The sequence below is a fragment of the Ranitomeya imitator genome, chromosome 1 (genome assembly GCF_032444005.1).
Source record: "Ranitomeya imitator isolate aRanImi1 chromosome 1, aRanImi1.pri, whole genome shotgun sequence".
NCBI lineage: Eukaryota > Metazoa > Chordata > Amphibia > Anura > Dendrobatidae > Ranitomeya > Ranitomeya imitator.
The window spans coordinates 54381904-54394675 of NC_091282.1; the positions used below are offsets into that span (position 1 = coordinate 54381904).

The window sequence follows — 12772 nt, forward strand, 5'->3', positions numbered from 1 at the left end:
CCCCCGCCGTGCTCCACTGCAGTCATCAGAAGCCCCCACCGTACTTCACTGCAGGCATCACAGAGACCCGTCGTGCTTCACTGCAGGCATCACCGAGCCACTGCCATGCTTCATTGGAGGCACCAGCAAGCCACGGCCATTCTCCACTGCAAGCACCAGCATTCACCGCTATGCTTCCATGTAGGCACCAGCAAACCATCACCATCTGTTACTGCGGTGATCACCGAGCCAGCCCCATGCTTTACTGTATGCTAGGTGGTCTTTTCAGCATATGCTTCAAGCTCCAGATATACCGCTGATCCATAGACAAAGTTCCAGTTTTGTTTCTTCCCACAGAACAGAATCCCAGAACTTATGTGGCTTATTTATATGGCTTTGAGTATACTAGAGACTTTTCTTTTGGGTTAGTAAAGGTTATTGTCATGGGCACGGAGACCTTAAAGGGGTTGTCCACTACTAGGACAACCCCTACTTGACCTAAATGTTTTGGCCCGTGACAATAAGATAAAATAAAAAAGCCCATACTCAACTCCCATGCTGGCGCCGTTTCAGTGCGAGGCCCACGTGTCCTAACAGCACGAGACCACGAGTGTCGACACCGCTGGAACGGCACCGGCACAGGAGCAGGGTATAGGATTTTTTATTTTATTGGGGCCAAACTTTTAGATCAAGGAGTTGTCCTAGTAGTGGACAATCCCTTTCAATGCTTGGTTGGCGGCTAATGCGCAAACTGAAACCTCAGAAACCAGAAGCTGGGGTCTGACTATATATCACATTTGTAGCAGGTCATAACAGCCAGCGGGTCTGTACTAAGTACTAAAGACGCTTGTCGTCATGAAGGGGTGAATAGTCAGACTGCAGGAATCAGGAACACTGACATTTCAGGGTGAATTTGCAGAAACCTCGTCAGATTCATTGTGTTCCGCTATTTACATTGGTTTATTGCAAAAAGCAGCAAGAATGTAAATGGTACTAAGAAACAAATTTTACAATGGAGGAGGGGGAATAATTCGGATTAAACTGCAGATGTGTGACCGTATCGATCTTACCACTTCATGGATGGATCGGTTGAAGCCATCATCCTCTGTCAGGATGAGAAGGATGATGAGGGACATGTAAACATGGTGGGAGTTGCGCTCTTCTACGTGGTACAAAATCTCCAAAATGGGCAGAACCTGAGAAGGAGACAGAAGGGGAAAGGTTCTCGTCACAGTCTCGGCAGCGCAGCCTCGGGCTTTGGATCTTTCATCTTAACTTGTATGTCAGCATAGGAGACACTGGAACGAGTGGAGACATTTATAAGGAAAACATTAGGGACCCTTTCCCTACGTCTGGTCAGTCTCCTTTAAGGACACACAAACGTGCTGGATAAAACTGCTGACGCATTTGGAATCAGATTAGTGACGCTGACTCACAGCAGACCAGGAATAATATCCTTAATCCGACTCCCGGAACGTCAGCACTTTTATTACGGGCTTTTTGGTGTCTTCACTCACATCTTATTCCTTTTAGACCAGGATTTACACTGAATAATGCAATACTGCAGTAATAAAGCATGTAGAATAATTAAGCATCAAATTCCCCAAGGAGACAAAAATATTAAGTTAATAAAAATTCTATATTATATTCACACACCAGCATAAAAGTTTGAAAATTACCCACTAGACAAAAAAAAAAAAAAATTAAAGAAAATACACGAGGTATTGCCACATGCTTAAAGAGGTTGTCCACTACTTTTTCATTGATGACCGCGCCATAGGATATCCATAGGATAGGTCATCAATGTCTGATCGGCCGGGGTCCGACACCCAGGACCCCCACCCATCAGCTGTTATGGCTGTCGTCAGCACCGGTCAGAAATATTCAGTTGCGGAGCTGCTCCGTCTACTTGTACCGCAAGTGACAGTACTGGACACCCACCTCCTATCGGTAGACGGAGCAGCTCTGCAAGTGAGTATTTCTGGACGCCCACAGTGATATCAGCTGACCGATGGGGGTCCTGGGTGTCGGACCCCAGTCGATCAGACATTGATGACCTATCCTATGGAGAGGTCATCAATGAAAAAGTAGTGGACAACCTCTAAGTCAGATCTAGCAAAATATATACATTTTATTAACTATCGGTAAATGCCGTAACGAGAGAAAATTGCAGCTTTTGGGTTACCACTGCAACCTCAAAAAAAAATAAAAAATCAAATCATCGCCCATTCTCCAAAATAGTGAACATGTCCGCTCACCACACAAAACAAAACCTCACACAGGTCCTCTCACTGAAAAAAAAAAATGTTGGGGGTGCAGGATCTCCCCTTTAAATTACTTTAAACTGTCCCTATTCAGCCCCTTTATTAGCACACATACCCGTACAGAGGGAAAATGATAGAAGGACATGTCCTGCATTATTGCCCAGAATACGCAGGAGCACGTACCAGGCTCTCGATGTCGGTGCGGGCCAGGACGTAGGTGCGGACGTTGCTGTTCTGGTGCAGCAGTGTGTACAGGAGCAGCGTGGCCTGGTCGGACTTCTGCTGGTCGCACAGGGCAGTGTACAGACTATTGAAGTTTATCTGGAAGGAGTGCGGACTTGGGCTGAGCGGCACTGAGCTGTCTGAAATTAAAGACCAACAGGTCACACGGGCAAAGCTTCAAAATGGTGAAATGTTCACACTGCTGTCCTGAAACACTCTGTGCTGCTAAGGACCCCGCTGCTCGCACTATGTTATTTTTAGTGTATGGTTTCACACTCCTCCTGTCATCGCTGTCCTTCCTATCATCACATGAGCGGACAGTTCCCTGCTTCCTAGAAGTCTGGCTCTGTCACATCCTGAAATACTCTCTGCTGCTGAGGGCCTGCTCCATCCAATCACTCTGCAATCTTCCACCTGTCCACCACACTCCTCACATCAGGACACTACTCCTCTCATATCCATCACCGGCACTGCCTCCATGAACCAGCACCCGCCTCTCCTGAAATACTCTGTGCTGCTGGGGGCCTGCTCCATCCAATACCTCTCAGTCTGTAATCTCCCACCTGTCCACCACACTCCTCACATCAGGACACTGCCCCTTCTCATATCCATCACCAGCACTGCCTCCCTGAATCCAGCACCCGCCTCTCCTGAAATACTCTGTGTTGCTGAGGGCCTGCTCCATCCTATAACTCTCAATCTGTAATCTCCCACCTGTCCACCACACGACTTACATCAGGACACTGCCCCTCTCATATCCATCAGCGGCACTGCCTCCCTGAACCCAGCACCCGCCTCTCCTGAAATACTCTGTGCTGCTGTGGGCACTGCTCTTTCCAAATGTTCTCCAATCTCCCACATGTGCACTCCCCTCCTTCCATCAGGACGCTGCGCTGCTCACATCCATCCCTATCCTCACCATCAATACCGTCTCCTTAATTACTCTGTGCTGCTGAAAACCCCAAATCTTTCTCCCATGCCTTGAATATCTGATACATTTACCTTGGGTGTTTCTGAAAGACGTAATGGACTGTCGGAAAGGATTGGGGCAGTCTGGAGCGTCAGTGATGTTAGCGAGTACCAGCAGCAGGAGCAGGCTTTGGTTGGCCAGAGGCGAAGACTGTTCCTGTGCGGGGGTCGGTTTGCTCCCCACTCCACCCAAGGTTAATACCGTCCACAGACCACCTGGAAAAGAGAACACAGATTGGGTAAAGCCAGATATGTATTGGGAAAGCTCCGGCAAACATCAGAGGTGGCCATTACACCCAACAGTGTGTTCCGGGCGTAAAGCGTCCGCGTATCTTTTACTGTACAGCAAAGTGCTGCAGCAGCACAGCCTGTACACCGACTCCTGCCGAGAATACCCTGCACTCACTATAAGGCTGATCTGGGGGGTACACTGGCGGTATATATATGCTGTGATCGCACGCAGATCACCCCACTGCAAAGTGAACAGAAACAAAATGTTATGTTACCAATGTTTTGCGCTGTACAAGTTATTAGATTGGTAGCCAGACGTTCAGTATCCTTGGGTCCAAACACTTAACACATACTCATCCTTTCACATAAAACCTGTCTCTCTCTCCTCATCCCTCATAAGTGATCTGTCTTGATTCTTAAGATCTATAAACGTGCCATCTACACATTTATTTGTTTAGTTGGCAGTTCCTATTCATCAGCATTCTGCCAGCACTAGAAGTCCTGGAACTTTACTTTCCAAACCTCCCAACATGCAGTGCACCTGCCATCGTCCAATGACTTGTCTGCCCTGAAGTCTGCCTTTTTATTAATGTAGGATGCAGTACTACAAACAGGGGAGATGGAAGAAAGCCATATAAGCACACACCTGTATCCTGCAGATCAACAAAAACCTGTTCCCGCTTACTGTACATATAACTCGCCTCCGCTTACTGTACAGATACAATAACCCCGCCCCCGCTAGCTGTACAGATACAATAACCCCGCCCCCGCTAGCTGTACAGATACAATAACCCCGCCCCGCTTACTGTACAGATACAATAACCCCGCCCCGCTTGCTGTACAGATACAATAACCCCGCCCCCGCTTACTGTACAGATACAATAACCCCGCCCCCGCTAGCTGTACAGATACAATAACCCCGCCCCGCTTACTGTACAGATACAATAACCCCGCCCCCGCTAGCTGTACAGATACAATAACCCCGCCCCCGCTAGCTGTACAGATACAATAACCCCGCCCCCGCTAGCTGTATAGATACAATAACCCCGCCCCGCTTACTGTACAGATACAATAACCCCGCCCCGCTTGCTGTACAGATACAATAACCCCGCCCCCGCTTACTGTACAGATACAATAACCCCGCCCCCGCTAGCTGTACAGATACAATAACCCCGCCCCGCTTACTGTACAGATACAATAACCCCGCCCCCGCTAGCTGTACAGATACAATAACCCCGCCCCGCTTACTGTACAGATACAATAACCCCGCCCCGCTTGCTGTACAGATACAATAACCCCGCCCCCGCTTACTGTACAGATACAATAACCCCGCCCCCGCTAGCTGTACAGATACAATAACCCCGCCCCGCTTACTGTACAGATACAATAACCCCGCCCCCGCTAGCTGTACAGATACAATAACCCCGCCCCGCTTACTGTACAGATATAATAACCCCGCCCCCGCTAGCTGTACAGATACAATAACCCCGCCCCCGCTAGCTGTACAGATACAATAACCCCGCCCCGCTTACTGTACAGATACAATAACCCCGCCCCGCTTACTGTACAGATACAATAGCCCCGCCCCCGCTAGCTGTACAGATACAATAACCCCGCCCCGCTTTCGGTGCCCATGTTCCGGGTGTGTGCGGAGGCCGGTGTGTGCGTCTCCTCTGCCGCCGTGCACTGTGCGGAGCTCCGCCTGCGCTCTATGTAGCGCGACTGCGGCGGCACAATGACTGGGCAGCCGTCCAGCTCTGTGTGAGAAGTGCTGTGTAACCGTCAACCGTCAGGCCAGGACCCTGCTGGACGGAGCGGCCACCCTGCACCTGCACACGGGCAACCCCGCCCCGCTTACTGTACAGATACAATAACCCCGCCCCGCTTACTGTACAGATACAATAGCCCCGCCCCCGCTAGCTGTACAGATACAATAACCCCGCCCCGCTTACTGTACAGATACAATAACCCCGCCCCGCTTACTGTACAGATACAATAACCCCGCCCCCGCTTACTGTACAGATACAATAACCCACCCCTGCTTACTGTAAATACAAGAACCCACCCCTGCTTACTGTAAATACAAGAACCCGCCCCTGCTTACTGTAGACACAACCCGCCCCTAACTTAAATATAGAAAAAATAACCGCCCACCACTTACTGCAGAGATAAAGACACGCCCCCACTTACTATACAAAGACACGCCCCCACTTACTATACAAAGACACGCCCCCACTTACTATACAAAGACACGCCCCCACTTACTATACAGATAAAGACACGCCCCCACTTACTATACAGATAAAGACACGCCCCCACTTACTATACAGATAAAGACACGCCCCCACTTACTATACAGATAAAGACACGCCCCCACTTACTATACAGATAAAGACACGCCCCCACTTACTATACAGATAAAGACACGCCCCCACTTACTATACAGATAAAGACACGCCCACACTTACTATACAGATAAAGACACGCCCCCACTTACTATACAGCTAAAGTCCCATCCCCACTAATGGTAGAGACAATAACCAGCCCCCACTATCTCGGTGTTTCTGCTGCTACAGATGGATTACATTCGACAACAGTCAGTCATAATATTTAGTTGACTTCCAAACATTGGCCCAGATCTATCAATAATGACGTTTTTCATGCCAATCTTGATGCAGGGGGTTGAGTGGAGGCTCCAGATTCATTAAGATAAAAACACAGATACACAGAACGCCTCTGGCTCGTCACAGATTTGGAAAGCTGCGGTCCCCACGCCCTGGATCGGGCTCACCCCACTTTGTCAGACCTCGGCAAAAATATTGGCGCAGCCTCGTGTGCAGCAGAAGTTTTTTTACTCTATCACATTAATTATCAGCTGATATCAAGGTGTGTGTCAGTCCAGAGCATATTTGGGGATATTAGGACTAGACTACTGGATTGCCCCCAGCACCCCGAGAACACTGCCGATCATACTCTGATGTACCAACCGACCACTGCTGTACATGGAGAGGACTCTGCTCCCCACATATTATATCACTAAGGGGTTAATAGGGACACCACATGAGACTGGACGTCTGCAAAGGTGGCGGCAGAGTCTGAGCAGAAACATTCCAATATCTGTAGACTTTAGTGGAATCCGACCAGCGATCCGAGCTCAGCGTTCCCAATACCGGACGCTGACCAGCTCTTGGCTGTACATCTGATAGGTGGGTATTACACATTGTCGCCCGCTGCTCCTCTGCAGACCTCTTGGGTTGCCCTGCACAATGGCTGACACCCGCAGAGCCGAGGCACGATGCACCGAGGCTTGCAGGATTAGCATCTCATTTCTTCATAGATGATGCACAGAGATGATTATTCCCTTTAGGTCAATGTTTCTGACAATTACTACAGGCACCAGGCCGAGGCCAAAGGGTCCCCACCCAAAATCAGCTGTAGAGCAAACAAGAGCGGATGAGGTCATGCAGGATTCTCGAGAGCTGCCCTTATGGCTTGTAAAATGTGCCATGCAAGGAAAAACATTCCACAGCCCTGATGTATAGCGAGCGCCTGCTACCAAGACGGACGGCGTTACCGAGTCAGGTCACCATCAACAGAGCCAAGCAGCCCAAGCACCAAAAACTGGCCCACGTTCGTGTGTGACCAGGCCATCCTGAAGCTTCTCTGTCTCCTCCTGCACAGGACCACCTTTCCCATCACTCCCATCATCTGTATACACCATGCCATGCGGCAATGTAACCATACAGAGGGAAGAGCAGATCTTGATATCGCTTCTGCAGGAGGATCCTTAAACATACAGTCCCATGTAAGAAAGAATTAAGAGGAGAAAATGACTATAACGGAGCATCTTTCATTTTTCGGGGAACATCAGAAGGCAAGAATGTTCCGCTCCAATTTTGCACCCAACATACATTGAATGTGGTCAGTTCCACGGTGACGAAACGTGCCGTGGATCGGAGAATCCGAATGGAAAAGTTCTGACACATCCGGATGAGATTTGTAAGACAATTGTCATTTAACGGGATTCTCCATAAGAAAAATGATAACATAGATCAGTGGCGGTCTGACCAATGGGACCAGCACCGATCCACAATGTGCATGCTCACCCATTCACTATGGGGTTGTGGAAAGAAGCCGTGCGCAGTGCCTGGAAACCTTATAGGGTCTTAATGGCGCTTAATTGGGTTGTCAAGTGAAAACAAGCCGTCACCGATCCACAGGAGAAGGGATCTCTTACTGATCGTGGGGGTCTGATCATTCCATCCCTCAAAGATCGGCAGAATGGAGAACTTCTATCCCCAGTTGCAAAATTCTAGCGGACATAAAAGTACCCGTCCTGCCAATCGGTGCAGGACCCCACCGATCTACCATTCTTTTTTTACACACTGGTGAACCTGGTGGGCAGAGCTTCGGGGCCCTTAGATTGTTCTGCTTGCCATGTATGAAGGTCGGCTTGCACAGGCAGACATGTGGCAATAAGGAGAGGTGATCAGTAATGTAACAAGATGATTGGTGCTCGTGTAGAAGACGACACTCGGTCCTTGAACTGCCGGTGGAACGTTAAGTGTTTAGATGCGATCAGTTCATTGACCGTGTGATCGCCACCATGATCCAGCGGAGCAATCACCAGGAAGGAGCGTTCTTACGACGGTCTGCCTTTAGCTAATGCGATCTGACAGCATTTTTGCATTGGAGAATTAATGATAGATCCTGGAGCTGAAATCTTCATTCCGCCCCCTCCTCCATTCATCGCTCTCCGCTTCCTCCAGCGCCGGCCGCTGCCAGTTCACAGTGAAATAGGAGCTCTTGTTTACATGAATTAAAGTAAGCTCTTTTCATGTTAAAAAAAAAAAGTCAGATATTTCTCGACTTGACCCGGATCCAAGAGCTGGAGCTCGGAGGACGCCAATGTTTCATATTGCTAAAATAACAGAACAATATTTACTTCTATCTGGCAGGGATACGACGTGAGATTGCTGAAGGTAGAAAAGCCGCAACACAAAGCATGAAAGGAAGAACAGCCCCGAGATGGGGGAACGCCGAGCAAACGTCAGCATCAGCCGCTACACGGACCATAGAGGATTCTGGAGACAAAAGAGGGAAAAGATCAACATCTGCTCCTCACCGCCGAGAAATAAGGCTGAGCCGCAGTACCAGACACAGCCAGACACAGAAGTGGTGCTGTTTATGGATAGATAAGCAGATGTTTAAAAACAAAACTGTGATATCATCTAATAAGAATGGTGGATCCGGTGTTATCTACTGTATATAGAGGTGTTATCAGTCATTGTACAGGAGGAGGAGGAGGTGAGCTGTGACATCACCTATTGTGAATGGTGGATCCTGCGTTATCTATTGTATATAGAGGTGTTATCAGTCATTGTACAGGAGGAGGAGGTGATCTGTGACATCACCTATTGTGAATGGTGGATCCTGTGTTATCTATTGTATATAGAGGTGTTATCAGTCATTGTACAGGAGGAGGAGGAGGTGAGCTGTGACATCACCTATTGTGAATGGTGGATCCTGTGTTATCTATTGTATATAGAGGTGTTATCAGTTATTGTACAGGAGGAGGAGGTGATCTGTGACATCACCTATTGTGAATGGTGGATCCTGTGTTATCTATTGTATATAGAGGTGTTATCAGTCATTGTACAGGAGGAGGAGGTGATCTGTGACATCACCTATTGTGAATGGTGGATCCTGTGTTATCTACTGTATATAGAGGTGTTATCAGTCATTGTACAGGAGGAGGAGGTGAGCTGTGACATCACCTATTGTGAATGGTGGCTTCTGTGTTATCTACTGTATATAGAGGTGTTATCAGTCATTGTACAGGAGGAGGAGGAGGTGAGCTGTGACATCACCTATTGTGAATGGTGGATCCTGTGTTATCTATTGTATATAGAGGTGTTATCAGTTATTGTACAGGAGGAGGAGGTGAGCTGTGACATCACCTATTCTTCCTTGCAGATCCTCTCCAGTTCCATCAGGTTGGATGGTGAACGTTGGTGGACGCCATTTGCAGGTCTCTCCAGAGATGCTCAATTGGGTTTAGGTCAGGACTCTGGCCGGGCCAGTAAAGAATGGTCACAGAGTTGTTCTGCAGCCGCTCCTTTGTTATTTTAGCTGTGTGCTTAGGGTCATTGTCTTGTTGGAAGGTGAACCTTTGGCCAAGTCTGAGGCCCAGAGCACTCTGGAAGAGGTTTTCATCCAGGATATCTCTGTACTTGGCCGCATTCATGTTTCCTTCAATGACAACTAGTTGCCCTGTCCCTGCAGCTGAAAAACACCCCAAATAGCATGATGCTGCCACCACCATGTTTCACTGTTGGGATTGTATTGGGCAGGTGATGAGCAGTGCCTGGTTTTCTCCACACATACCGCTTAGAAATATCACCAAATAGTTCTATCTTCGTCTCATCAGACCAGAGGATCTTATTTCTCATAGTCAGGGAGTCCTTCATGTGTTTTTTTTTTTAGCAAACTATAGGGCTTTCATATGTCTTGCAATGAGGAGAGGCTTCTGTCGGGCCACTCTGCCATAAAGGCCCGACTGGTGGAGGCTGCAGTGATAGTTGACTTTGTGGAACTTTCTTCCATCTCCCTACTGCATCTCGGGAGCTCAGCCACAGTGATCTTGGCGATCTTCTTTATCTCTCTCACCAAGGCTCTTCTCCCACGATTGCTCAGTTTGGCAGGACGGCCAGGTCTAGGAAGACTTCTGGTGGTCCCAAGCTTCTTCCATTTAAGGATTATGGAGGCAACTCTGCTCTTAGGAACCTTGAGTACTGCAGAAATCCTTTTGTAACCTTGGCCAGATCTGTGCCTTGCCACAATTCTGTCTCTGAGCTCCTTTGCCATTTCCTTTGACCTCATGATTCTCATTTGATCTGACATGCACTGTGAGCTGTGAGGTCTTATATAGACAGGTGTGCGCCTTTCCAAATCAAGTCTTATCAGTTTAGTTAAACACAACTGGTCTCCAATGAAAGAGTAGAAACATTTCAAGGAGGATCATAAGGAAATGGACAGCATGTGACTTAGGCCTCTTTCACACTGTCGTCGTTTGGCATCCGTCGCAATCCGTCGTTTTGGGCAAAAAACGGATCCGGCAAATGCGCTCGCAGGATGAGTTTTTTGGCCATAGACTTGTATTAGGCTACGTTCACATTTGCGTTGCGTCGGGCGCAACCGCGTCATGAGCCCCTATATTTAACATGGGGGGCGCATGGACATGCGTTGCACTTGCGTTTTGTGACGCATGCGTCACTGCAGTGCATGCGTCAGGGCGCAGAGGACGCTGCATGATGCAGTTTTTTCTGCGCCAAAGAACCATGAAAAAGTGAACGCATGCGTCACAAAACGCTGCGTTGTGCATGCGTTTACATTTGCGTTGCGTCGCCGACGCAGCACCGCACAACGCAAATGTGAACGTAGCTTTAGCGACGGATGGCCACACGTTGCGTCAGTCGTGCGACGGATCCGTCGTGTTTTGGCGGACCGTCGTCACAAAAAAAGTTCAAGTGAACTTTTTTTGTCTGTTGCGTCCGCCATTTTCGACCGCGCATGCGCGGCCGAAACTCCACCCCCTCCTCCCAGACTTCAGAATGGGCAGCGGATGCATCGAAAAACTGCATCTGCTGCCCACGTCGTGCAAAACTTTCACATCTCTGTACACTGTATAGTGGCCATGCTGGGACCACAGTCACTTCAATAGGAGCAGAGCTGCAGTACCAAGGACCGCCACTACAGAGTGTATGGCGCCATGCTGATTGGGATCGGCGTACTGTGACGCTTCATTGACCATGGCTCCAGGTATCAGCAGAGCGGCTGTCGGACCCTCACCGATCCAGTATTCAGAGGACAGCCCACCAATATACAGGCCCTGGACAGCCCCTTTAATATAACTTTACTGCACTACAGTCAGCAATGTGAAATGGGATCAAACCAAGAATCAGAATTTTTGGAAAAGATCAGAAGGAGAAGATGGAGGCTGTGCTAATAGTATAAGGGGGATACACACATCACAGGGGATAATGAGGGGAAAGAGGAAAGAGCAGAGCCCTGAAAGTGGCGAAGCGGAGGCTGCGGCGTCCTAAGTGGGTCTGTGGGCAGAGGCTTTACCATTACCAGGCAGGAGAGGGATCAAAGACACCGTCCGGAGAGTTTTGTAATGAAAGCAGTTTCTGTTTGACAGGAAAAGGGGGATATTTCCAAAGACACAAGGAGAGGAATGCCAAAATAAAGTGAGAAGTTGGGAAAGCGTTTATTCGCTTGTGGTAGGAAAAAGTTAATGCCGCTCTTGAATGGGAACCATGAGCTGCAGTCAGAGCATTTTCCATAATGTTACAACACAGCCATGTCTCCGGGGACCGAGCGCCTGTGATGTGGGATATTCCCCGGGCTGGAGCCATTTACGCTGCTCCACTGCAAGGCCGAGTGCGGGGGTCACCATAATAAGGCCGGCAGCTCCACCGTGCCAGGCGCTAATACAGGAACAATGGAGGTAACCAGACACCAGACGCCCCCGCAGATCACCAGACGCCCCCGCGGATCACCAGACGCCCCCGCGGATCAACAAACAACCCCGCGGATCAACAAACAACCCAGCGGATCAACAAACAACCCCGCGGATCAACAAACACCCCCGCGGATCAACAAACACCCCCGCGTCCCCCAGCAGTGTGAATGGTGCAGTAATAACCTGCAGAACAATCCCAGCCCATGTCGTTTGCTGCACAGTTTTTGGTTACCTACCCAAATGGAGATGATTCACAATTCTGGGACCCCCTAATCCGTGCAGATGTCTGCAGGTGATCAGCCTGGTGCTCCCACTGATGGACTGAGCATTGACATTTGCAATCCATTAACTCATTATTTTACCAGGCTCTAAAAGCAGATATGTGGCATTCACGGTTTGGTTGTATTATCCAAGAGGTCGGACTCTGGGACGGAAATTTGTGGCTCTCCTGTTCCTATTGTTATCTGCCGCTAGAAAACTGGAGGTTAATTCATGCCATGTTTCTTAGGATGACATAAAAAAAATGTACCCGGCAGGTATCTTGTGTATGTGAACACGGCCTTAAAGGGTTATTCTGACA

General features: G+C 48.8%; 1 protein-coding gene across 6 annotated transcripts in view; it reads right to left on the reverse strand.

Annotated features, from left to right (window-relative positions):
* The window catches only part of DYM (dymeclin), a 328401-nt gene that overhangs the window by 208821 nt on the left and 106808 nt on the right, over window positions 1-12772 (reverse strand). For all 6 annotated transcript variants that reach the window (XM_069746704.1, XM_069746678.1, XM_069746713.1 and 3 more), the window contains exons 9-11: window positions 3468-3650; window positions 2427-2605; window positions 1050-1175 (exon numbers count right to left, since the gene is read on the reverse strand). In XM_069746704.1, the coding sequence (XP_069602805.1) occupies window positions 1050-1175; window positions 2427-2605; window positions 3468-3650 (488 nt within the window). The remainder of the gene's footprint in view (window positions 1-1049; window positions 1176-2426; window positions 2606-3467; window positions 3651-12772) is intronic.